A 27,361-nucleotide genomic window follows, 5' to 3' on the forward strand; every position below is an offset into this window, starting at 1 on the left:
ATAAATTTATGATGTTCGTGATCTTTAGAAAGGTAAGCTTCAGGAGACACTGTGTAGGGGAGAAGTATACTAGTGCATCTCAAAAAATTAGAATACCATGAAAAAGTTCCTTTTTTTCATAATTTAATTCAAAAAGGTAAAACTTTCATATATTCTATATTCATTACATGTAAAGTGAAATATTTAAAGCCTTTTTTGTTTTAATTTTGATGATTATGGCTTATAGCTCATGAAAATCAGAAAATCGAGTATCTCAAATTATTAGTTTATCAATCAAAAAAGGATTTACAATACAGAAATGTCCAACTTCTGAAAAGTATATTTATTTATACACTCAATACTTGGTTGGGGCTCCTTTACCATGAATTACTGTATCAATGCGGTGTGGCATGGAGGCGGAGGCACTGCTGTCTGTGGCACTGCTGAGGTGTTACTGAAGCCCAGGTTGCTTTGATAGTGGCCTTCAGCGTATCTGTATTTTTGGGTCGGGTGTTTCTCATCTTCCTCTTGACAATACCCCATAGATTCTCTATGGGGTTCAGGTCAGGCAAGTTGGCTGGCCAATCAAACACAGTAATATCATGGTCAGCAAACCATTTGGTAGTAGTTTTGGCACTGTGGGTAGGTGCTAAGTCCTGCTGGAAAAGGAAATCAGCATCTCCAAAAAGCTCGTCAGCAGTTGGAAGCATGAAGTGCTCTAAAATCTCCTGGTAGATGGCTGTGTTGACTTTGGACTTGATAAAATACACTGGACCAACACCAGCAGATGACATGGCACCCCAAATCATTACAGACTGTGGAAACTTCACACTGGGCTTCAAACCCCTTGGATTCTGTGCCTCTCCACTCTTCCTCCAGACTCTAGGACCGTGATTTCCAAATTAAATGCAAAATGTACTTTCATCTGAAAAGAGGACTTTGGACCACTGAGCAACAGTCCATTTCTTTCTCTCCTTAGCCCAGATAAGACATTTCTGACATCAGGGATGTGATTGGCCAAGGACAAAAAAGCAGGAAAATATATAGACCCATAATGCGACACGGCAGCAGTGTGGTACAAACAGAGAGTATTCAGAGAACTTTACCCATGAGATGTTATAATGACTCAGCACCCCATTAATGGCCAAATGGAATTCAAGGTGAGCAGTTTAACTCCACACAGAAAGGCCCTTGCTGGCCACGCGGCTCGAACCCAGGACCTTCTTGCTGTGAGGCAACAGTGCTAACCACTACACCACTGTGCAGTCTAATAATAATAATAATTATTATTATTATTATTATTATATAATTATCATCATGATTATGAACAGGCCGAATCCCAAACGGCTCCTGGTTGGAGACGGAGTGCACTACTGTAGAAGCCTTTTTATACTTTCTATAGGGCGGTTTTGGAGAGAGCTGGGGGGCATTTGGGATTCAGTTAATTATTAATTATTATTATTATTAACAAAAGAGCAGCTAGCTGTGGCTGAATCCCAAATGCCTCCCAGCTCTCTCCAAAACCGCCCTATAGAAAGTATAAAAAGGCTTCTACAGTAGTGCACTCCGTCTCCAACCAGGAGCCGTTTGGGATTCGGCCTGTTCATACGCATGCGTAATAGCGCTCGTTTATAGATGTGTTACTAACTAACTATAATTTCCAGTGAATTCAAACTGGGACACACTTTAAACTACTACCTGGAAAACAAAACTGTTGATGAATTAACAAACTGATTAATTCCTAACTTCACTCATGTGTACTTATGTAAAGTATTAAATTAGTTTGCAAGCTAACAGTGTAATGTGTTTCTACATCCAGGCTGCTTTAGCGCACGCACGCACACACACAGCCAACATGGACTGAGAGAGGAACCCCACACACACACACTCAGACACTCACCCAGAAGTTTCTTCACCTCATCTTCACTCATGTAAACGTTGACACTCGGGTGGTTGTTATGGCTGTTGGTGCTGATTATCCCGCTGGGTCTGGCGAGGCACAGGGCCGCCTGGAGCAGCACGCAGCCCCCGAGTGTCCTGAGGGCTGGAAGCGGCCGAGCGCGGAACTCCGTCCGGCGACCCTCAGCACCCCGCGCCGCCTCCTTTTGCCCCAGCATCGCATCTTCACTCTTCCCTCACACTGCTTTAGCAAACCCTCAGGCTCTACCCTCATCCAAAACTTGAGTGGCCTCCGGTGGGCAGCATTCCTATAGTAGGTGATGATAACGACGCTCACAAAAACCCCGCTTCATCTCCAGCCTGTTGTCCGGTGCTTCCTGGCCGAGCTAACCGTAATGCTAACGACGCCAGCTAGCTAGCTAACTTTGTTCAAGTCTTCAAGACTCGGGTCACATAAAGGTTACTCTCGCGTTATGCATAATGGGCTTTTTTTTTATTATTATTATTGGTACCGCTTAACCTAGGGTAGGTTATTATGCGCATGCGTGGCTCATTGGAGTTGCCTATGGATAATGTGGTAATGTGGTCCTACCACCCCCCAAAAAAAAGAATTTGCATGATTCACGAGGGTCGCATTTTTATGCCTGAAAATCCAGAATTCCGGAAAAATCTGGAAGAATCACATCCTCGGACATTGTCTCTGGCTCAGGAGTAGCTTGATATTAGGAATGCGAAAGTTGTATCCCCTTTCTTGAAGATGTCTGTTCATGATGGGTCTTGATACACTGACGCCAGCCTCAGTCCACTCCTTGTGAAGCTCTCCCAAGTTCTTGAATCAACTTTTCTTGACAATCCTCTCAAGACTGTGGCCATCCCTGTTGCTTGTGCACCTTTTCCAGCCACCCTTTTCAGCAATGACCTTTTGTGGCTTACCCTCCTTGTGGAGGGCATCAGTGATCATCTTCTGGACAACAGTCAAGTCAGCAGTCTTCCCCATGATTGTGGTTGTGTGTACTGAACTAGACCGAGACATGCACTGTGTTCATGCTGTTTTATTCAAACTCGAAATGAAATATTCTAATATTTTGAGATTTTTTTGTTTGTTTTTGTACTGTATGCCATACTGATTAAAATTAAAATAGAAAAATGCTTGAAACATTTTAGTTTATATGTAATGGATCTATAATATATAACATTTTCACTTTCTTAAATAACTGATGGAAAATATTTAACTTTTTCACAATATTCTAATTTTCTGAGATGCACTAATATTTGTGGCTACTGCCCCATAGAGGCGGAGCCACTGTCATCGTGTTGTAAGAATGAGTGGAACAATAGCGCACTGCGCATAATCATCAAACTGGTGAATCATGATCTCACGATACGAACAGTTGATCTCGTGTTATCGAAGATACACAAGAACAAGTGGCGAAGACACGATGTCATCGTGTTGTACGAACGCAAGAATGAGTGTAACAATATTGAAACTTCGTAACCAATCAGCACTTATCCTGATCAAGTTCGATTACCCGTTCTACTTCTTGATAAACTTCAGAACCAGAAACCTCGTTGTAACTTCATAGTATCGGAAGATAATCGGCAGATAACAAGATAAACGAAATTCACCTCGTGGTTCGCCAAGGCTACTGATTTGATATCGAGTAAGTGGTGTTTATTTTAAGAAAATTTACCTTTTGATTAGCACAGCTTTCCTTCTGAAAGGTCATATGAAAAGGTTTTTTGAGCTTCTTGACAGATATTTACGCCAAGAATTCCAGCCATTCAACAAAAACTTGAGAAGGCAGCGAAGACAACGTTGGAATCTTTTGAGCAAGCCGCTCGGTTTGCAATTACAAAAGTCCCATGTGGGAATAAATCAGCTCCTTCGTGAAAACTAAAAGTGTAATTGGTCAAACTTCTGCTATTCGCGTTAATTTTATTTTAGGAGTACACTACACTTGTGAAACAAAATGTGCTCATTGGTACTAAATAATGCTTCAAAGACAATTCATGAACAAGTGCTTTCTTACTCTTTTGAAAACAGATCTAGTTCACAGCGCTGTACTTGGAACAAAACACAGTAAACAAAATCGGTAACCGAAATACTCCAAGCCCTGATGCTGCTCACAGCTTGGTGATGCTTGCAAGAGGTGAGGCGAGTGTAATTGATAACGTATATATTTACTGTATGGACATGGGATCAGAAACATGGATTAAAGCAAAAAAAATAAATAAATTAAAAATTTAAAAAAGTTCCATGTCGTTGGCCCCTGCCACGTCAGCGATGTGTCAAATTTTAAACGCCGTGTTGTCCCTTACCCCCAAGGCCCCTACTTATAGTACATTTACATAATTTTAACAATGACTAAAGCTAAGGCAAGACTTTTATAGCCAGTAATGACAATGGTAATAATGAAACATCAAATTTTCAGCGCAAAGTGCAAATTTATTTCAACAATACTTTAGTAACGCACAACAGTGGTTAAGAGAAAAGTGCAAGTGCAGTCGAACTTGAACCATGCTTTCAAAAGAATGGAACAGAAAGAAAAATAAGAAAATCTGTTGAAATAAAACCAGGAAACAAGAAAAGTAAGACTATTTTTTTTTTATTATTTAAAGACCTAAAGTAGGGCGGCACGGTGGTGTAGTGGTTAGCGCTGTCGCCTCACAGCAAGAAGGTCCGGGTTCGAGCCCCGTGGCCGGCGAGGGCCTTTCTGTGTGGAGTTTGCATGTTCTCCCCGTGTCCGCGTGGGTTTCCTCCGGGTGCTCCGGTTTCCCCCACAGTCCAAAGACATGCAGGTTAGGTTAACTGGTGACTCTAAATTGACCGTAGGTGTGAATGTGAGTGTGAATGGTTGTCTGTGTCTATGTGTCAGCCCTGTGATGACCTGGCGACTTGTCCAGGGTGTACCCCGCCTTTCGCCCGTAGTCAGCTGGGATAGGCTCCAGCTTGCCTGCGACCCTGTAGAACAGGATAAAGCGGCTAGAGATAACGAGATGAGATGAGACTTAAAATAGTCTAAGAAAAGACTATTTTTTTATGGCAAACTACACAAAAGCACACACCTGCCATTTTCAAATGGCTTGCCATTATCGCCCATTTCATTTAGCCAAGCCCATCTCCACTTATTCTTTACCGTTTTGTCGATGTCTGACACATCTGTGTCTTCATTTAAAAGAAGCGCGTCCATGCTAGCAAAACCGAAAGTAATTTGACGCGCTCTAGTGATGGAAATCGAAGGGCCCATGTCTGGTGAAATGTGGCCTTATACGCAGTACTCGAGTTGAGGGGGGATGGCATCCCTTCTGAAATAAAAATCTCAAATCATTCCCCTTATAAAACAGCCATCTCTCCCCCCCCCCCCCCCCCATCACATCCCTTGTGCCATTTTACCAATTAATGTGGAAATTAGCCTACTATTATTTTAACAAATATTACTACCATTTCAACATTAGAGGCTTTGCACAGTGATGGCCTACATGTAGCCGGATAAAAAAGACGCATATTTATTTATTCGACTGCACCTCTCATTCACACCTATATGGAGGTTTCAGTCACTAAAAACAGCTACTTTCGCAAACTCTGGGCAGAGTGGAGATTTCTGAAAACTCCATCTTCAGTGTAAATAGGGAAAACAAAGCAACAGTGGGCGAGAGGGCGCGCATGAATATAATGAGTCATAGGTGTGAATCTTTCACCGAATGCCAATTGTCCCGGTTCTTCATGAAATCGCACGTGTGCACACAAATTCATTAGATTAACTTTCAAATAACTGTTCTTGCGCACTTGCGACACCGGAGCCCAGGGTTTCCCATACATAGACCATTGTGTGGCGCAGCGCCACACAATGGATTCCTATCGCCACACAATCAGACTCGCGATTTTGAAAAAAACAAAATAAAATTCCGTTGCGTGTCGTTCCGTTCATTCATAGTGCTCTTTCTTCTCGTTCCCGCACGCGCGCACACACAGAGACAGAGAGTGAGAGAGACTGAGAGGTGTGTCCACAGGCCTGCCGGTGCACATATAGAGAGAGCGTGCATGTGACGTCACGAGGTCACGTGATATTTGTTTATCTGCCATCTTGGACGGCATGGCCGCGCATAGAACTTAGACGAACCCGTTCTAATTATCAAGTGTGTGGGAGTAGATCTTTCGAGAATGGTTATATCTTGTTCAGCATTTGGTTGTACCAATAGACAGGGCCAAAAGGACGGCCTGTCATTTTACAGATTCCCCGCAGACGAGGAGAGATGCGCAAAATGGGTGTCCGCTGTGCGAAGAGAAAACTGGTACCCCAGTTCTACCAGCCGAATTTGTAGTGAACACTTCATATCAGGTAGGTGTAATCTTCTAATTCAATACTCCTAGTACATCTGTTAAGTTGATTTTCGGATTGAATGATAACTGCATAGTCGGTGATTTGTGATTTTTTTTCCAGACAAAAACATACATATTTACAGGGGTGATAGCGTTCCGGCACCACGCCGGATTTCCGGCGTATCGTGGCTGGGGAAAAAAAATAAATAAATCTAGTTCACCCATTGTCCTGTGTCATTCTGAGATGCGCAGATAGACAGTAAAGGGAATTCCGAATTCCCTTTACTGTCTATCTGCGCATCTCAGAATGACACAGGACAATGGGCGAACTAGATTTTTTTTTTTTTTCCCCAGCCACGGTACGCCGGAAATCCGGCGCGGCGCCGGAACGCTATCACCCCTGTATTTACAACCCTGTCATTATCTGGAACTGAGTTTAGATTTCGAACATTCTTACGATAAAACGTCCTGCATAGTCTCTTTATGATAAACGTCTTAATGCCACTTACCCGTGAGGTTATCAAGTAGACATTCTTCTTCGGAACCTTCCAGGAGGTATAGTTGGGATACCCATCCCGCAACAAAATATTTATAAGCTTCCAGGCTCTTGTAAGCTTTGAGGGCTTTGCGAGTGGAACACGATTCACGATTAACAAGAAAATTGTAAATGTCATGGTAGGCCAGATCGGGCAAATCGCCGGCACCGCAGCTCCGAATTTCCCTGAACAAGGATTGCGGCAAGTTGTACGGATCTGCAATCCCCAACCTAGAACACTTTTCCACGTAACGCTGCCTCACGTCACCTTCAAGATGCTGAACAAACTTAGACAAGTTATCGCGCGATGTAGATGAGGTATTTTCCAAATTTTCTTGGGGATTACTCCCTGGATCCATTACACTCGCGCAAGGTAAACAATCCTGAAGCCGTCCAATATGGCGGAGTAAACACGGACGGGTCACGTGACTGCACATCCTCTATACCCGGACTGCAAGTAGGCCTGTTAGGCTAATTAAAAATAAAGCAGCCTTCCCCATTCGCCTTCCGACCCCTTATTTTAAAAGGTAGCCTACGTCGTGCTCGTGATGAGCTTTATCATAGCCTTCTTGGCTTACATGAAACGGACATCCCTGAGTCAGGCTATAAACCAATTTTGATGCATACAGTAGCAGCTTGACGCGAGGAACCGGCCTTATTGCATTATCCGTTTATCCCGCTTCAGCATTCATGCAAGTCATTAATAATGGCTTGGCATTCACAATAAATAAGGATTTCCCACTTGCCTAAATAAAATGTTGTTATACTCGCAGGGATGCTAAGTTGATGCTATCTGAAGCATAAAATCTGAATATTTTAAAAAACATCTTTATTAGCGAAGTAGATAAACCATCACTGCATCACTGATACGCACACACACTGGCAGCTGATTCGCCCACTCCTCCTCTCCACGCATACTGCTCGAGGGCTATCAAGAGGAAAACCCAATGCTGTGTGATATTTAGCACAGAGAAGACTGTCAACGATATCTGGAGTCTACCAAAGGTTAGTATGATGTACTGTGCTCAAACACACCTGCCCAGTATGTAACTCAGAAAAAGTAGCCTTATGCTAGCTTTATGAACTGCTAGCCTTATAACGTTATCAATATTGAACATCTAGCTGTCAGCCTATAACGTTGGAAACGCAGCAAACAATGTGATAAAGATAAAATGCGGTAGATGAAATAGGCTACTGTAGGATGCCCATAGGCTAGGGCTGCTCGATATTGGAAAAAATCAATATCACGATTTTTTCAGTAAATATCGATATCGCGATTTTTAAAACGATATTTATACACCTTTTTTTAAAGCCCTGATCATCAACACCCGAGGCACCGGGCCACATTTTTATAGTACAGGCCTCATAGGCTACCTGTCAACCCTTCCCGTTGTACCCTGAAACGCCTTTTACTTAAACTATTTACTGTGCAAGCGCGTACTTTGCATAGGTCCTATAGCCTGCACAAGGCTCACGTTCTCCTCACTCAACATTTCCGATCACAGAGGATGGAGCCAGCGCTGGTATTACCAGTGATTACTGCGTAACGTCCACACTGGCTCGTAGCCAGCCAAGGATAAAATCTCTCTCTCACACACACACACACACACACTACAACGTAAGCTTGTGTGTTGTTAAGACACCAACATTAAACACACGCACACACACGGACTGGCCATCGGGAGTAGCGGGAGTTTGTGGGCCGGCGGAGAAAAAAAAAAAAAAAAAAGTTGCGCGCTGGTCTTTAATATGATAAGCAATGTTAACAGTTTCTTTAAGAAACTGTTAACATTGCTTATCATATTAAAGGCCAGCGCGCAACTGTAATAAACAATGTTAACAATTTCTTAAAGAAACTTAACATTGCTTATCATATTAAAGGCCAGCGCGCAACTGTTTTGTTTTTTTTCTCCGCTGGCCCACACTGAACCACCGGGAAAACTCCCGCTACTCCCGATGGCCAGTCCGTGTGTGAACACGCACAATATAGAGACAAGTCCTTAAGAATTAACATACATGAAAATAGCTCAGCGGCATGTAAACATTCCCTGAAAGTGTAGGTGGCACTGCGGCTAGATGCTACGTGAAATGGCACAAGGCAAACACCATGCTTCGCTCAGTCAACAGACAAAATCCACGAACCCAGTAGTCCTCCTACTACTGTGGGTTAGTGTTCTGTGGCCAAAAACACCCCATGCACAGTCATTCCAAAACATCCCCACTAGTTGCAGGTTATGTCTCAAATACAGATATGTGTTGTGGATTAAGCGATCTATTTTCAAGCATCAGGCTTCTCTTCCTTCATCTTCCAAATGTGGACTCCGCTATCTTTTTGGCATGTCAGCATTGAAATACCATTTGCAGAGATATTTCACTCGAAAAGTAAAAGCAACACATGATTAGGGCTACATGATTAGCAGGGGGACACCGTTTTAAGCGCACGGAATTTTAAAAACAATGTAATTACATCTGAGTCCGTCTACATCGCGCAATAAACCCGTCCTTAGCAGAACCTACTTCAAAGCATGATGCTAGCTGCAGATGCACAAGTCAAAATCAAATGAACCCAAGTAAACATGCCGCGGCGGGCAACATTAATAACCAAATTGCCTTACCTTAAAACGCTGCCTTGACCACAGGACGACTCGCAATTATTCCACTTAAATCCACACGGTTTAACACATCTAACACAGCTAGCAAGCTGGATATGTGCTAATATTGTTGTGCTTGTTTTCTTCCGTAGATGCCATTTTTACATTACCCAGTCCCACATCCAAAAATATGACGTAAATATATGTTAATTGTATTATTATAACTATTAGCAAGCAAATCAAACAACATATTAACAAATCAATATATCAAATCACCCGACACGTATGAAAACAGAAGAATTGATTTTTTACTGTTGCGGAGATATCGCGGGAGTAGAATGGATGACGTATGCAAGGCTACGGTGTGCCTTAGGGGACAGAAGGGTTCGTTTTACCTTACTGTCACGTCAATGTTATTGTTGTTTTATTGCCATTGTAGAAATATTGTGCACGTCCCTTTCGACAAATGACAAAAAATCGTTTCATATCGATATTATGAATTTTGATATCGTTTGACACCAATATCGATATCGCGATAAAAATACGATATATTGCACAGCTCTACCATAGGCTAATAACAACTTAGTATTTATTTGACTATTATAATTTCATTCACTCAAGTTTTTCCTGCGCCAAAAAAGGTCCTTACGATAGGGCACTTGAGTTTTTTTTTTTTTTCAGGAAGCCACGCAGAATTAAATGTTCTGATAGGGCATGCAGGCTTTGCACCAATTAGGGTAATGCTTTTTCATTATTGTTAGTTGCCTTAGTGTTACCTTAAGTGGTTTCTTAAAATAAAATATCATAATTAGATGCATTATTATTTTGTTGTTACATTATACTATTTATTTCATTTTAGTATTGGTTGAGGTAAGTGTTGAGTTCAATATTTAAAATAAAAACCTCCAGCTTGTTTTTTGCAATTTATTCCTTGAATGTCAACTAAAGAATGATTGAAAGATTGCCACCAAAAAGGCAAAAAACTAAAGGTAAAAACTAAATTTTAACTTCAATTTTGGTGAGTAATTTTCATAAAAGACAGGTTTTCCACCAACATCAAGCCCAGCAAACTAATGGCCTGCGCTGTAATGTAAAGTTGGGTCGAGGAATGAAACCAGGCAGGGTTCTGGTAAAAATTGTTTTAGCTGTCTTCTCTTAAAGAACTTAAGAGAAGACAGCTAAACCATTGAACTGAATAATCTCAAATGCTTCTTGTAGCTTTAAAATAGTCCCAGCAGGTGACTCTGAAGAAAAATACTGTGTGTTTGAACACTGCCCGCTGTAAACACTTTTCATACACCCCAATGACCAACTCCACCGACCGCCACGACACCACCGTGCACGATTCCCTCATTGGCACAGTGGAGCACCATAAATTGCTACCTGGTCTGTGGGAAACACTGGGAGCCACTTTCCTGAATTTTGAGCTTCGGAGTATTGGCTTCTTCTCATTATCTGTAGCCACTTTATCCTGTTCTACAGGGTCGCAGGCAAGCTGGAGCCTATCCCAGCTGACTATGGGCGAAAGGCGGGGTACACCCTGGACAAGTCGCCAGGTCATCACAGGGCTGACACATAGACACAGACAACCATTCACACTCACATTCACACCTACGGTCAATTTAGAGTCACCAGTTAACCTAACCTGCATGTCTTTGGACTGTGGGGGAAACCGGAGCACCCGGAGGAAACCCACACGGACACGGGGAGAACATGCAAACTCCACACAGAAAGGCCCTCGCCAGCCACGGGGCTCGAACCCGGACCTTCTTGCTGTGAGGCGACAGCGCTAACCACGACACCACCGTGCCGCCCCGGAAATGATTTTGTCAAGACATTTTGTATAAAGTTTTTATTTATCAAATTTGCAAAAAATAAATATGCTATGTTACTCAAAATCCAGTGAATGTGGAAAGAATAAAACAGTTATTCCATGAAATCGAGTCATACATGAACTGATAGCTGATGAGGTGTGAATATTCCCTAACCCCACCCTACATTTTTTTTATTCCAGATTTATAAATTTAGAACGATTGTAACATTTGAACAAGTTATTATATGTCAGTATCATATAAATCAACATATGCATAGCGGTGCTTGAAAGTTTGTGAACCCTTTAGGATTTTCTATATTTCTGCATTAATATGACCTAAAACATCATCAGATTTTCACACAAGTCCTAAAAGTAGATAAAGAGAACCCAGTTAAACAAATGAGACAAAAATGACAGGAGGGTGGAGCCAGGGAGGGTGAGTGGCAGAATCGCTACACCTGAGGGTAATTAACCTGTGTTTGTGTGTGTTTTCCCAGTAACCGCTCCCTATTTAAGGAAGCAGAGAGAGAGGAGAGGGAGCGCAACCCGGGACCAGACAAGTGTGTGTGTGTGTGTGTATATATGGAAGTATTTAGACTGAAAAGTTGTGAAAATAAAATACTTATCTGCCTCAAAGCATTGTCCTGCCGTCCTCTGTGCTCCACCCACACTCGATACGCGCTACAATTATACTTGGTAATTTATTTATTGAGGAAAATGATCCAATATTACATATGTAACTGTGAGTTGCAAAAGTATGTGAACCTCTAGGATTAGCAGTTAATTTGAAGGTGAAATTAGAGTCAGGTGTTTTCAATCAATGGGATGACAATCAGGTGTGAGCGGGCACCCTGTTCTATTTAAAGAACAGGGATCTATCAAAGTCTGATCTTCACAACATGTTTGTGGAAGTGTATCATGGCACGAACAAAGGAGATTTCTGAGGACCTCAGAAAAAGCGTTGTTGATGCTCATCAGGCTGGAAAAGGTTACAAAACCATCTCTAAAGAGTTTGGACTCCACCAATCCACAGTCAGACAGATTGTGTACAAATGGAGGAAATTCAATACCCTCCCCAGGAGTGGTCGACCAACAAAGATCACTCCAAGAGCAAGGCGTGTAATAGCCGGCGAGGTCACAAAGGACCCCAGGGTAACTTCTAAGCAACTGAAGGCCTCTCTCACATTGGCTAATGTTAAATGTTCATGAGTCCACCACCAGGAGAACACTGAACAACAGTGGTGTGCATGGCAGGGTTGCAAGGAGAAAGCCACTGCTCTCCAAAAAGAACACTGCTGCTCGTCTGCAGTTTGCTGAAGATCATGTGGACAAGCCAGAAGGCTATTGGAAAAATGTTTTGTGGACAGATGAAACCAAAATAGAACTTTTTGGTTTAAATGAGAAGCGTTATGTTTGGAGAAAGGAAAACACTGCGTCGTCGTAAAGTGCCATGTCAGCATCTGACGTTGGCGATCACTAATCTGAAAGCACTACAATCAGCAGCCAAGTGCAGCAGGTCAATGATCTTCTTTCCTGTCGCCAACGTCAGGTAGTCTGTGAAGGCTTTCCTAGGTCTGCCTGTCTTTCTTTTACCTTCTATACGTCCTTCGATACACAGTCGTTCCAGTTGGTTCTCTATGACAATATGGCCCATAAATCTAAGTTGTCTCTGAAGGATAGTTCTCATCAGGCACTTTTTCTCCTGGACCATTTGCAAAATCTCTTCGTTGGTTTTCCGATCTATCCAGGATATTTTCATCATGCACCTATAAAACCACATTTCTGCAGCTTCTAACTGGTTCTTTACTGCCGCGCTCATAGTCCAGGATTCACATCGATATAACGATACAGACCAGACATAACACTTTAAGAATCGTTTCTTTGATTTGGTTGGGAGGATTTTATTTGTAAAAGATATTCCTTTTTTCCATGAATGCTTGCTTTGCCATGGCGATACGTCTTCTAATTTCCACTGTGCTTCTACCATCATGGGTAAGCATGCATCCCAGGTATTCAAAGGACTCCGTCTGTTGTAGTTTTTGTCCATCTAGAATGATTTCACACTTTGGGTTTTCAGTACTTGAAGAGAACACCATAGTTTTGGTCTTCTTTTTATTTATAAACAGTCCTCTTTTTTCACTTTCAGATTTCAGCTGCTTTAACATTCTTTCAAGACTGTCCTGGTCTTCAGTTAAAAGTACTGTATCATCTGCATATCTGACATTCTTCACCGGAACACCATTTATCTTGATTGCACCCTCTTCTGTTATTTTCCTTATAATGATCTCAGAATACAATGAAAAAAGATCAGGTGACATGACACGACACATCCTTGTCTGACGCCTCTTTTGACAGGAGCCCAGTCACTAAGGTTTTCATTAATTGACATGGCAGCAGTCTGGTGCCAGTATAAGTTTTTCAATATTCTGTCTTTGTAGTCAATATGTAGTGCTTTCAAATCTTCCATGATAAATTCATGTTTTACTTTATCAAATGCCTTTGCGTAGTCTATAAATGCGCAGTAGATATCTTTTTGCATTTCAATGGCTCTTTCTGTTAACATGTGCATGACAAAGATGGCGTTCCGCGTTCCTTTGTTCTTACGAAATCCAAAAATTGTTCCCATGCTATTTCTGGTTGGAGCTTGTTTCTTACTCGATTCATTATTATTCTAAGCATAATTTGTGATATGACTCATTAGGCTAATTAATCTGTAATTAGCACAGTTGAGTGGGTCTCCTTTTTTGGGAATTGCTATAAAAACTGATTCTCTCATTTGATTGGGAATATGTCCATTATCGTAAATCTTGTTTAGGAGAGCACAGATTTTCTTGATGCCAAAGTCTTCACAAGCAGTGATCATTTCTTTCAGAACTTTGTCATTACCTGGTGCTTTGCCATTTTTCATTTTCCGTAAGGCCTCTTCAACTTCTGATTCTAATATTTTCCCTGATTCGTTATCATCATCATCTTGTACCATATCAACATTCTCAGGTCTGTGGTCAGCAAAAAGCTCTTTGATGTATTCTACCCATCGTTTCTCGATGTCTGATTGTTCAGAGATCACATTCCCATTTTTGGTCTTTCAAGGCTGTATTTGCTGGAACTTGGCGTTTGTTGGACATTGTTTTGATAACTGTGTACATCATTTGTATGTTCTTTTTCTCAAGGTCTTCTAGCTCTTTGCATTGATCATCAATCCATTTCTCTTTTGCTTTTCTGCATTCTCGGCGAATTTTGTTATTTAATTCTTTGTATTCTGCCGAGTTTTTGTTTTTGTATTTCCTCCGTTGCTCTACCATTGCAAGTATTGTGTTCGTTCATCCATTTTTGTTTTCGATTACTTTCTTGTTTTGGTAAAACTTTTGCTGCGCTTTCAGTGAGAATAGTTTGTAAGTCATTCCATTCGTTTTCGCTTGATGTTTCATTCTCAACAGTCAAAAGAGCAAAACGGTTTTTCACTTCTATTCTATGCTGCAGCTATTGTTGGTTGTTTTGTAAGTAATTGGTAGTCTAGTTTTGGTTCCTTTTTTGATGTGTGCAGCTTTTTGAGCCGACACTTCATAGTAGCTGTTATGAGGTTATGATCACTGTTGCAGTCAGCCCTAGGTTTTGATTTGCACCGAGTGATACTGTTTCTGTACTGCTTGTTAATACAAATATAGTCATTAGAGCGCATCAGTTGCCCTCACCTTCATAAAATCTGATGCATTTTTGTTTGGATGTTCTTTTTCACCAATAAAGACATCCTGTAAAATTTTTTGACCATATTCAAAAGTCTAATGGTGGCACCATGAGGTTCATTTTTTGCCAAAAAACGCTTATTTTATGTTTTCGCGTAAGGTTTGAATCACAATGTGGGACTCCGTTTATTGATTTCTTGTGACCCAGAGATCATGTTAAGAACCTTTGCAAGGGATTGAGAAGCATTAATGTGATTCATAATAAATTTGTATTGTTTAAAAGTAGTTGAACAATGATTCAGTGAACAGCTAAAACTCAAACTGTGCTTGATAATATATTTAGAATATGTACTAAAAATGTGTATCTAAGATATTTGGTATACTCTATAAGGTGCCATAATATTTCATGAAAAGTGATCGAAATTTTGTCATAAAATAACAGCTTTTTCCATAACTTTGAGCTCCTGGTGCCAAAATATTTCACCCAGTGTGTTTTCTTACCAAAAGGAACATAAAAACAAAAATGCACCATGATTGGAGGAACTTCTCATTTTTAGAGAGCAACTGATGCACCCTAATAGTCAATTTGATTTCTTACCGACTGGTCTGGGCTCACCCAGGTGTACAAGTGGCGTTTGTGATGTTGAAACAGTGTTCATAATTGAGAGTGAATTTGCTTTGCAGAATTTAATTAGGTCTTCTCCTCTTTCATTTCTTTCTCCAAGGCCAAACATCCCAGTGACATCATCTTTACCATTACCAACTTTTGCATTAAAGTCACCCATTACTAATCGTACATCCTGAGAATTGCAAGTTTTTATTGCCATTTGAACTTGTTCATAGAATGTTTCCATCTCAGTTTCCGATGAGTCAATGGTTGGAGCATAAACTTGTATGATGTTGACATCAACACCCTTGCCTTTCAGTTTTACCATCATTACCCGGTCTGAGATGGTCCAGCATCCAGTAAGTGATTTAGCCAGTTCATTTGTCATCATGATGCCAACACCTCTGTTATGAGAGTCACCTCCAGAGTAAAGAAAAGTAACATTATCAGATTAAATTTTTCCATTTCCTGTCCATCCTGTTTCACAGATTCCTAAAAGATCAAGCTTTTGTCTACTGAATTCTTGCTTCACATTCTCTAGTTGTCCTGCTTTGTACAAAGTACGTATATTCCACGAGCCTATTTTCAGAGTTTTGGTAGGAGCAGTAGCTGGATGACGGTCGGACGTTACCTGCATCACATAACATTTCCGACCGGATGATACACTAGCAACTGTGTTACTAGTCTCCTGTACGTCGTTTGGCTGCTTTCTCTTTTGTGCCTTCATGTCATGATTATACTAGGGTAAGTAGCTGGTGTAACCCAGCTGCAAGGTGAGGGCCCCAGTTCTCTTCCTCAGGCAAACTAAAAAAATTGCCATTTCTCTTCCCAGAAAGTACATCTGCCTCAAAAGAGCCGTTGATGTCTGAGGCCGTAGCTGATCTGCCTTCACCAACAGTGATTCCTTTATCGGATCTGCCATTCGCCTTCGCTCGTACCCTGACCAGGGGCCCTTGCAGGTACTACTACTCTGAGCCGGAGTAAACCTGGGAGTGGATAACGACTAAGGGGTGACTCCAGACTCCCCAAAGCTACAAAGGTCCTCCTTCATAACCTCATTATCGGATGTCTTTTAACATCATACCCACATGCAGAAAACACTGCATTCCAGCATAAGAACCTTATCCCATCTGTGAAACATGGTGGTGGTAGTATCATGGTTTGGGCCTGTTTTGCTGCATCTGGGCCAGGACAGCTTGCCATCATTGATGGAACAATGAATTCTGATTTATACCAGCGAATTCTAAAGGAAAATGTCAGGACATCTGTCCATGAACTGAATCTCAAGAGAAGGTGGGCCAGGCAGTAAGACAACGACCCTAAGCACACAAGTTGTTCCACCAAAGAATGGTTAAAGAAGAATAAAGTTAATGTTTCAGAATGGCCAAGTCAAAGTCCTGACCTTAATCCAATCGAAATGTTGTGGAAGGACCTGAAGCGAGCGGTTCATGTGAGGAAACCGACCAATATCCCAGAGTTGAAGCTGTTCTGTACGGAGGAATGGGCTAAAATTCCTCCAAGCCGGTGTGCAGGACGGATCAACAGTTACCACAAACGTTTAGTTGCAGTTATTGCTGCACAAGGGGGTCACATCAGATACTGAAAGCAAAGGTTCACATACTTTTGCCACTCACAGATATGTAATATTGAATCTTCCTCAATATATAAATGACCATTTATAATATTTGACTTGTTTGTTTAACTGGGTTCTTTATCTACTTTTAGGACTTGTGTGAAAATCTGATGACGTTTAAACTTTCAAGCACCACTGTATGTTGGCCTTGGACGATCTGCTGCCACAAAGTTGGAAGAGAATTGTCATCGTGTTATAACTTCTTTTCACTGGAACTAAGAGGCCCAAACCTGTTCCAGCATGAAAGACACTCCTGTGCTGAAAGCGATCTCCAGAGTGTGCCAAAGTGGAGTGGTGTGGAAGAACCTGTCCTAACCTCAACGAACATCTTCGGGATGAAACAGAACACCAAGTCAAGTTTATTTGTATAGCGCTTTTAACAATAAACATTGTCGCAAAGCAGCTTTACACAATTTGAATGACTTAAAATTAGCTCATGTTTTATCCCCAATCTATCCCCAATGAGCACACCTGTGGCAATAGTGGCAAGGAAAAACTCACTCAACATTTAGAAACCTCGAGAGGGACCAGACTCAAAAGGGAACCCATCCTCATTTGGGCAACAGACAACATGACTAAAACTAACAGTTTTAACATGAAGTCAGTTATAACATCAACGAAACTCTTCAATGATGGAAACTTGAGTGCAAAACCGCTCATGACAACTGCAGTCCTAAAGTTAGCAAGTCAGCTGTTGTCCTCAGCCATAAAAGCATTACTGTAAGAGTCCAGAGCGTCCTCCAGGTGTGACTTTCAACTGTCCACATGGGGCCGTCCTCCACAGGAGCGATGTGATGAGACTCCAGACACAGGGCAGCAGGATGGATCAGGCAGATCCGAGGAGCAGAAGAGGTCAGCATCTCGATCTCAGGACTGACATGTAACTCAGAGGGACAGATTGTGGGCAGGGGGAACACAGGTATGCCCAATGTCATCTGAATAAGTAGGAACAGTATACATATTGCACTGAGTACAAGCAGGGACTCCGGCAACCAACTATGACAGCATAAATAAAAGGGGAGAGCCAGAAGGTAACACAGGCATGAGGGAGCCCCGGGACATAAAGCAGCAGCCACTACACAGTCAACAAACTCGAGTGAGCAAGCGAGCGGGAGACTGACTGCATTCATACATCCCAGTTTACCAAAACACTCTGTCTGAGGACCCTCCAGATCTCCTCCTTTACCTCATAAACACCATTAACACAAGGCTTGACTAAACAGATAGGTTTTCAGCCTAGACTTAAACACTGAGACTGTGTCTGATTCCCGAACATTACTTGGAAGGCTGTTCCATAACTGTGGGGCAGGGGTGTCAAACCTGATCCATAAAGGGCCGTGTGGCTGCAGGTTTTCATTCCAGCCATGCAGCAGCACCCTGATTTGGCTTATTCAATCAACTGACACACCCACCCTTTAAACAAGGGTGGGTGTGGCTGCAAGTATTTGACTGTGTGAAGACAGTTCAGTTGATTGAATGAGCCAAGTCAGGTGTGCTGCTGCATGGCTGGAATGAAAACCTGCAGCCACAAGGCCCTTTATGGATCAGGTTTGACACCCCTGCTGTGGGGCTTTGTAAGAAAAGGCTCCGCCCCCTGATGTAGCCTTCACTATACGAGGTACCAGCAGATAGCCGGCACCTTTTGATCCAAGTAGGTGTGGCGGGTCATAGAAGAGCAGAAGTTCACTCAGGTACTGTGGTGTGAGACCATTCAGTGCTTTAACCCTTTGGTGACTGACCCCTTGAAAATGGTTCCTCCAGGAACCATGACGTTTCAGTTGTCAAGACAACGGAAAAACTAAAATACAAATACAAGAGCATTTTGTTTTGTGCACAAGAGCATTGTGACGTATCTTTCTGTTTTTGTATTTTAGTTTTTCCGTTGTCTTGACAACTGAAACGTCATCGTTCCTGGAGGAACCATTTTCAAGGGGTCAGTCACCAAAGGGTTAAAAGGTCAATAGTAGTATTTTATAGTTAGTATGAAATTTGATTGGGAGCCAATGCAGTGTGGATAAGGCTGCTGGGCCATAGAAGGTTCACGCTGCACGCTACACGTTCACGTGAAGAACCGGACCCTGGGCCATTAAACTTCATGCTTGGATGTTCACGTGTTGCGTCTGTTCTACTTTGACCGAGTAACCAACAATACGGACTCTTCGGATGACGACGATTGCCTCATTCTGCTTTTACTGAGACAGAGGAAGAGAAAAAGGAACAGAATTTGGAGCCGAGAACACTTCCTTCTGAGAGAAACCCGTGGTGAATTTCACCGAACATTCTATAATCTGCTTGACAATCCCGATGAAGAACTATTTTTCAATTATACCATTCAATTATATTTTTTCTGAAGTTTTCCCCTGAAAGCATAGAGTTATCTCCCTAGACCCGTTCTGATTGGCTGGCGCGGCGGTGACCGTATGCATTGACTGGAATTTCCATCTTCACGCCTAGAAAAAAGTGTGCATGTTCATTTCACGCGTGAAGTGTGCAGCGTGCAACGTGAACGCCGTTCTATGGCCCAGAGCAAGTCATGTTACGTTTGTCCACTTTTCTTTACACGCGTGTAGCGTGTAGTGTGCAGCATGCAGCGTGAACCTTCTATGGCCCAGCAGCCTAAGACAGGGGTGATGTGGTCATATCTTCTAGTTCTAGTAAGGACTCTTGCTGCTGCATTTTGAACTAACTGGAGCTTGTTTATGCACTTATTGGAACATCCAGACAGTAAAGCCAGTATCTCACTGGGCTGTGACAGCCTGCGACTAGTTGGAGACACAACAATTGCGATAAAATATGGGAATTGGCGACAATTTTCACTTGGAATCACACCGAATTGATATTCACATTTTATCACAATTGTTGTGTCTTCAACTAATCACAGGCTGTCGCAGCCCGGTTTTCCCTCAGCAGGCAGGGAAGTAGAGGAAGCCTCACGGAAACTTACTTGAGAAGGGTTTGCGCCGGCTTTGCGACACCAGTGACGCATTTGCGGCTATTTTGAGAGAAATTGTCACACGTTCAAAATTTCAGCGACGAAGGGGTGACACTTTGCGACTCATGCGAGGAAATTGAGAAGCCCCGCAAATGTTTCAAGACACTTTTGAAACTCTCTCGCGAATGTTGTTTGCAAGCTGTCGCAGCCCAGTGAGATACTACCCTTAACCCATTGACGCCGGATGCTGCGTCACGCAACATTGCCCCTACGTCGGTTGTTGCATAACGCAACATTGCCCCAAATGCCGGTTGCTGCATAACGCAGCATTGTTGATTTGTCATTATTTTCAAGACTCATCTATGTGTTAACAAATGTGTTAGTGTTAATGCTGAATGAGCATGATCCAATAAAAGCAGAGAATTTTATCTTTTAAATGCAACTTATTTCATGTCTTTATGTGCTTCAGAGGCTGAGATATTGAATTTTTCATAGGCGTTTTCAATTAATTATTTTTATTTCAGAAAACCCTCAGGCAGATGGGGACCTTTTCTAAAAACTGGCTTAGGCATTTGCAGACGTTTTTTTGCAGGCGTTTCAGGCGTCAATGGGTTAAGGCATTAAAATAATCCAACCTGGAGGTAAAGCCAGTATCTCACTAGGCTGCAACAAATTGCGAACATCATTCACGAGAGTGTTTCAAAAGTGTCTTGAAACATTCACAGGGCTTCTCAATTTCCTCGCAAAGTGTCACACCTTCGTTGGTAAAATTTTGAACATGTTCCAAAACTTTGTGCAACAAAATTTCTCTCAAAATAGCCGCAAATGCGTCGCAAAGCCATCATAAACCCTTCTCAAGTCAGTTTCCGTGAGACAGAAAGTGCGAGCCAGTATCTCACTGGGCTGCGACAGCCTGCGACTAGTTAGAGACACAACAATTGCGATAAAATGTGAATAGCAATGCAAGGTGATTCCAAGTGAAAACTGTCGCCAATTCACATAGTTTATCGCAATTGTTGTGTCTCCAACTATTTGCAGGCTGCCGCAGCCCAGTGAGATACTACCCTAACAAAAAGCATGAACTATTTTTTTCTGCATCATGTAGTGACATTAAATTTCTTATCTTAGCAATATTTCTGAGATGAAAGAAATCCGGGCGGCGCGGTGGTGTAGTGGTTAGCACTGTCGCCTCACAGCAAGAAGGTTCGGGTTTGAGCCCCGTGGCCGGCGAGGGCCTTTCTGTGCGGAGTTTGCATGTTCTCCCCGTGTCCGCGTGGGTTTCCTCCAGGTGCTCCGGTTTCCCCCACAGTCCAAAGACATGCAGGTTAGGTTAACTGGTGACTCTAAATTGACCGTAGGTGTGAATGGTTGTTTGTCTCTGTGTCAGCCCTGTGATGACCTGGCGACTTGTCCAGGGTGTACCCTGCCTTTCGCCCGTAGGGCCAGTCCACACGAGTATGTTTTTGTCAAATCCGCATAAATACTTTATCGTTTCGGCCTCGTGTCCAGACGGATCTGGCTTTTAAGGTGTGAAACCGGTATTTTTTGAAAACAGGTCCCAGAGTAGTCTGGTTAACACCAGACCATATCACAAGTGAAATATGGTCTGGAATCCGCCTATTGAATTTCTCGTAGGGGAGGTGTGGTTTACGATCGTCAACGGCCGTTTATTGGACGTTGCGAATGTCTATCATTTGGTGTATACGTAGCCCATGGCCAATCATGGCAGTTGTACCCGGTGACATAGTTGAGGCGAAGAAGAGAAGGAAAGAGTTTTTTAAAACAAACTTTCGCTCTAAACTATTCAGAACAGTGTCTAAAGCTTGATCGAAAGTTTGGTTCGTATCGCTCGCCGCCATGTTAAACGTGATCCGTAAACAGTCCCAAATAAACTACAAGCTTCCGTTTGTCGAGTAGTACGCGTCACCGTCTTTCCACCCCTCCCCACTCTCTGACTGGCTCCCTAACTCAAGCGAGCCTTTAGACCATAGTTTCCATGCTGTCTTTTCAGATCGGAACGATTGTGCAAAGCAGCATGGGATTTCCCAGGCTAGTCCCAGAGTGGGAAAATCCTAAAACGCCGGATAGCCCGGAGTCGTCTGGACGGCAAATGCGGATTTTTTCAGAAACGATGACATAAGCCCCACCTCTCTAACCTTTAACCTCAGCCGCCGCCGCTAGACGCGTCATAAACAACAATAATGGCGGACTACAGGCTTGTGCTCGTACTGCAGAAACATCCAATGTGACACGAAGTAGAAGTTCCACTTTATTGTCGGTCCACACAAAAGACTCTCCTCTTCCTCTCAGAGTTGCGCTGGCCATGAACGTCCTCTTCTCGTGTTATGAGCTTGTTTGTAAACAGTGCGTGACCTTTATACGCATGCTCCATGGCTTCTCTTCTGGTTTTAGTGTATTGGTGTGGTGGCGTCACAGCACCACATACAGGCCTGGCATATGTACTACAGCGTTTTGGGTCGTTTCCAGTGAATCCGTGTGGACGCAGATATTTCTGGAAACAACGCCATGTTTACGGAGATTTTTTTCAAAACGACAGGGTGAGGCCGCGTACTTGTGTGGACGGGCCCGTAGTCAGCTGGGATAGGCTCCAGCTTGCCTGCGACCCTGTAGAACAGGATAAAGCGGCTAGAGACAAGGAGATGAAATCCCTGGTGCACCCTTGGCAGCATGGTGGTGTAGTGGTTAGCACTGTCGCCTCACAGCAAGAAGGTTCTGGGTTCGAGCCCAGCAGCCGGCGAGGGTTGCATGTTCTCCCCGTGTCTGCGTAAGTTTCCTCCAGTTTCCCCCACAGTCCAAAGACATGCAGTTAGGTTAACATGGGGCAGCCTTGGGCTGAGGTGCCCTTGAGCAAGGTACCGACCCCCTGACTGCTCCCTGGGCGCTGTGCCCACTGCTCTGCGTGTGTTCACTGCTTCAGATGGGTTAAATGCAGAGAATGAATCTCACTGTGCCTGAAGTGTGTATGTGACAAATAAAAGGTTCTTCTTTCCCACTCATATTTCAGTGCACCTCAGGACATGTATTTGTTTATTTACCTTTGAAGGCGATCCCTGCGTTGTTTACAAGCACGTCGACGCCTCCGTACTCCGCTTTGAAGAAGTCACGTGCCGCGCGCACGCTCTCCGGGTCCGTGATGTCCAGCTGGCGGAAAAGCGCTTTCAGTCCTTCCGCTTTCAGACCCTCCACGGCCGCCGTCCCGCGCGCCACATCTCTCGCGGTCAGGTACACCTCTCCGTCATACTGCTGGCACAGCGCGCGCACCACCGCCAGCCCGATGCCCTTGTTCGAGCCCGTCACAAGCGCAACTTTCCTCACCGACATGCTGGAGCCTGCATGGAATCAGTTTTGTGGCAAAATGTTCATACAATACTTTTGAAATATCAAACAAAAACTATAAATCAAAATTAAAAAAAAAAAAAAAAAAAGTCTTTTTTTTTTTTAGACTGGCAAACAAATTATTCGTGTAATCATGCAACATATCAGTCTATTACTCTTCAGAAACCTTTTATTTTTGTTCCGCGTCTTTCTCAGTTTTGTTCGACGTAATTTATTTTGGTTGCGATTCCAGCTCTCTCGTTTGCGCTCCCTGACTTTTTGCTTGCAGTTTTGGCACAAACTTCACGTGTGGGTGGGCTGTCCAGGAATGCATTCCCATTGGCTAACTTGTGTTTGACTGACAGCTATGCTCAGCCATTCCCTACTCGGATTCTGGCGGACTGTTTGAGTGACCGATCCATTGACGGTAAACAAGGATCGAGTGGACTTCAGTGGCGACTATGATCATGGCCGTAACTACCATTGAGGACACCGAGGTCATGTCCTCGGTATTTTTTTCAGAAATTTCAAATTGGTCTACACTGAATTCGAGCAGTGATCAATGTAAAACGCAGCGTCCACATCCACATGTCATCTGTATTTCCCCCCAATAAAATTCACATTCGTCTAATGTCATCTGAAATCTCTCAGCCTCTATCTCTATCGTTGCCGTGTCTAACGCAGCGTCACGCGACGTAGCCTATACTAGTGGCGGCCGGGGAAGTTGGGTTTTGGATAAAACAGGCAGGGTGTAGTCTACGCTCTATCGCATATGCCTACCTAACCTAACGTAGGCTAATAGTCACATCGCATTATAGAGCTTTACCTGAGTGCAAAATGAGAAAGTTGCAACAAACTAAATTAAGGTTTGAACAGCCAACAGAAGAGCAGGGAAAGAGAAGGAGGGAAGGTGAGAAAATAGTCAGTGCAGTGGCAGACCGTTCAGCGGTGTCATGCCAACTTTCCAAGGGGAAACGTTTCATTGTCATTGCCTATTACATTTTAGTTAGCATTTCGAGAAACATTCAAAACTACGTTGTCACAGGCAGCCCTGTGCAGGGCTGAGTAAACGGGCTTGTTCGAGTAACTCTCTCTCTCGCTCATAACTCTCTCTCACTCACTCATACACACAGACACAAATAATACACACACTCTCTCTAATACATAGTCTTCACACAGAACTAATAGCCCTACATTCTAATGTAATTTAAGATAATGAAATGTAAATAATGCCAATACTTCAGGTAGCTGAGCAATACACTCAGTTCAGTTTTGACTTATGTCAGACAAAACTCCACAGTTATGATGGCACAGTTTTAGAATTGTTAAAGTAAATGTGTTGTGAGCCAAACTTACATTACAGGCAATGGTGAGAACACTCTGTTTCAGAGAATGCATGCAAATGGAGCTCAATTCAAGACAGCCAGATAGACTGATGCCTTTACATTACTGCTCAGAATGTCTCTACACATACAGACACCCACAAATAACACACAAACTCCACATACAAACTCTCTCTCTCTCTCTCTCTCTCTCACACACACACACTATTATTATAAGGTGTAATACTAAAGCTTACAATTCAGCAGTTCACACCCTTTCTGTCATGTGTATGTTGCAATGTAAATAATGCCAATACTTTAGGTAACTGGTACTTTAGGTATGTATACTCCGTTCAAGAGTTCACTACTTTTGTGTCAGATAAAACACCACAGTTATGGTGCCACAGTTTTAGAATCATTAAAATAAATGTGTCCTCCACCAAATCTATCCTTATTTATTCAAGTTGTGCTGGGGGGCTTCGGTGCTGTCAGCCATGTTTGACCTCGGTATTTGAAAAATCCTGGGTACGGCCCTGACTATGATATTGAATTAATTCAACAAAGTGTAAGTGCGGGACAAATGTGTTGTATGTGTTGCAGTAGTGCACATTATGCAGGCGTTTCGTGGCAAGTCAAATTAGCCTTAGCTCCACTACCCAAGAGAGATCTTGCAGTCACGTGACTGGAAAGTACACAGCCGCCATCTTGTCGGTCAACAGCACAGCTGAATACTGCTGCACTCGTGTACAGAATGGATCAATTTCAACCGACGGACTACACGGCTCATTTTTCTAATGAACAGATAACTAGATACATGTCTAAAATAAACGATCTACAGATTAGTGACCCTTATGGCTTTCCGGACGGAGTTTTCACGACCGTGTCAGTGGATATTGAATTGCCAGCGGAATACCCGGACGTGTATAATTACCTCATCAACTTTCCCTCGCTGTTCAGTGGTGAAGCACTGCGTGCTTATAAATCTCTGCACAGTTAACTTTACAGAAATTCAGGATTTGTCAGCGACTCAGATGTGGCATCTTGTAAACAAGAAAATAACTATCCTCACTGGATGGGTAAGTCACTTAAGTATTGAGTATAGCACTGACCAGCCGATTATGGAATAGAATAAGGTAATTCCAGCTGTAATTCCAAATCGTCCGTGTTGTTTACATGGATCTGGCGTTGGAGAGGTAGAGGCTTGGCAGTGGAGATTTGAGTGGCTGTTTTCTGAGCTTAGTCAACAGGCTGGCTCTGCCTGCAGCCTCGCTTTTGCTTCCGCTCCCGGCGCCGCCTCCTTCGCTTTGCTTCCGATAACAATCCACGGAGACCCCGCTGGTCTCGGTCTCGCTATCTCGTCCAGAATGTTTTTTTTTTTTACTCATCTGGAACGTTGTGCATGCGATGGAAATCACTACAAACCGTCATTTTCTGCTGGAAACCAATGTCCAGTAAGTCCATACGGTTGTAGTGGATATTGAAGTCCGGTACAGACGAACAACACGCAAAATTACACACAAAAACCATAAACGTGCACAGGTAGGGAGAGCTTGTAGCCGCAGCCGTTGTAGTAGAATTGTATATAGTAGGGTTTTCCAGAAGAAAAGGTAGAAGTAGAAGGCGGAAATATGGCGTTTGACCGACAAGATGGCGTCTGTCACAATCTGGATCGGCTGTGACGTCACATGCAAGTGCTCCATATAATAGACCCCTTTCACTGACGTCACCCGAAACCGGAAGTAAACAGACCCTGCGCCATTTTGGAAGACCAACAAACTCGTGATTAGGGGGAAATAACGGCAGCGGTATGTGAACCCACGAGAATAAAGTGGAGTGGCAAACGACTTAAACAAACAAATCTGAGCTGTTTTATTTATGATTTATTGGCCCAACAGTAGACTTGAAAGAAACCTGTGTGAGACTTGGCAAAAAACTGTGGATATAATGGATAAGTCTGTGCATGATCTGCGGACACTTTGAGGTGAGCAAACGCAAGAAATTCAGATTTAAAACATGCTAAATTGGCCCCAAGTTGATAACTGTATGAGGAGCAAGCCTCCCAGACTTCTACAATTTATTAATAATAATAATTTAGGATGGTTTGGGGCTTGCTCGCTGCTGCCAGGCTGGTTGTTGAGTAGCCTGACTTTTTTTTTTTCTCGCGTGTGGTATCATTGTTGACGCGAGGTTGTTTTTTGAACATGCCAATGTGGACACGATTTCCCCTGATGAGTTATGACTTCAGACGCGATGCGTGTGTGGAGGTGTGGAGTCCGTGTGATATGTGCGTAAGATAGGCTTCTCATGTGTTTGGAGATCCGCGCTCCGAAACAAGCGCAAGCACACACACCCCCAAGGGAAAAAAAGGGACCCCCCGAAAATATCGGCATAGTTCGAACACTGAGTGTTGGCACTGGGTGTAAACAACAAATAGTTTACAATGTCTGGGTAGCAAACAGATGGCAGAATTGGTGTCCGGTCCTCCTTATGTTTCCATTCTCCCTTGCCCCGAGTCTTATCATATGGATCAAACCCATCAATCACAGCCAGCTTTTCCACATACCGTGCCCTTTCTGCAACTGGTAATGTACTCACATAACCCGAATTATCATCCATCGTGTCACTTTACTCTCGCTCGGACTTTGTTTTATATTGAGTGCATGTACTTGGTCTTCCAATATGGCGGCGCGGTGACGTCTTACTAACGTTA

The 27,361-nt window shown here is 43.0% G+C and overlaps 1 protein-coding gene across 1 annotated transcript in view; it reads right to left on the minus strand.

Moving 5' to 3' along the window:
- Positions 1-27,361, minus strand: part of cbr1 (carbonyl reductase 1) — a 41,695-nt gene that overhangs the window by 14,095 nt on the left and 239 nt on the right. Inside the window, exon 2 of the mRNA XM_060898831.1 lies at positions 23,050-23,343. Coding sequence (XP_060754814.1) covers positions 23,050-23,335 — 286 coding nt within the window. The 5' untranslated portion in view covers positions 23,336-23,343. The remainder of the gene's footprint in view (positions 1-23,049; positions 23,344-27,361) is intronic.

This window comes from Neoarius graeffei, chromosome 18 (genome assembly GCF_027579695.1).
Source record: "Neoarius graeffei isolate fNeoGra1 chromosome 18, fNeoGra1.pri, whole genome shotgun sequence".
Lineage (NCBI taxonomy): Eukaryota > Metazoa > Chordata > Actinopteri > Siluriformes > Ariidae > Neoarius > Neoarius graeffei.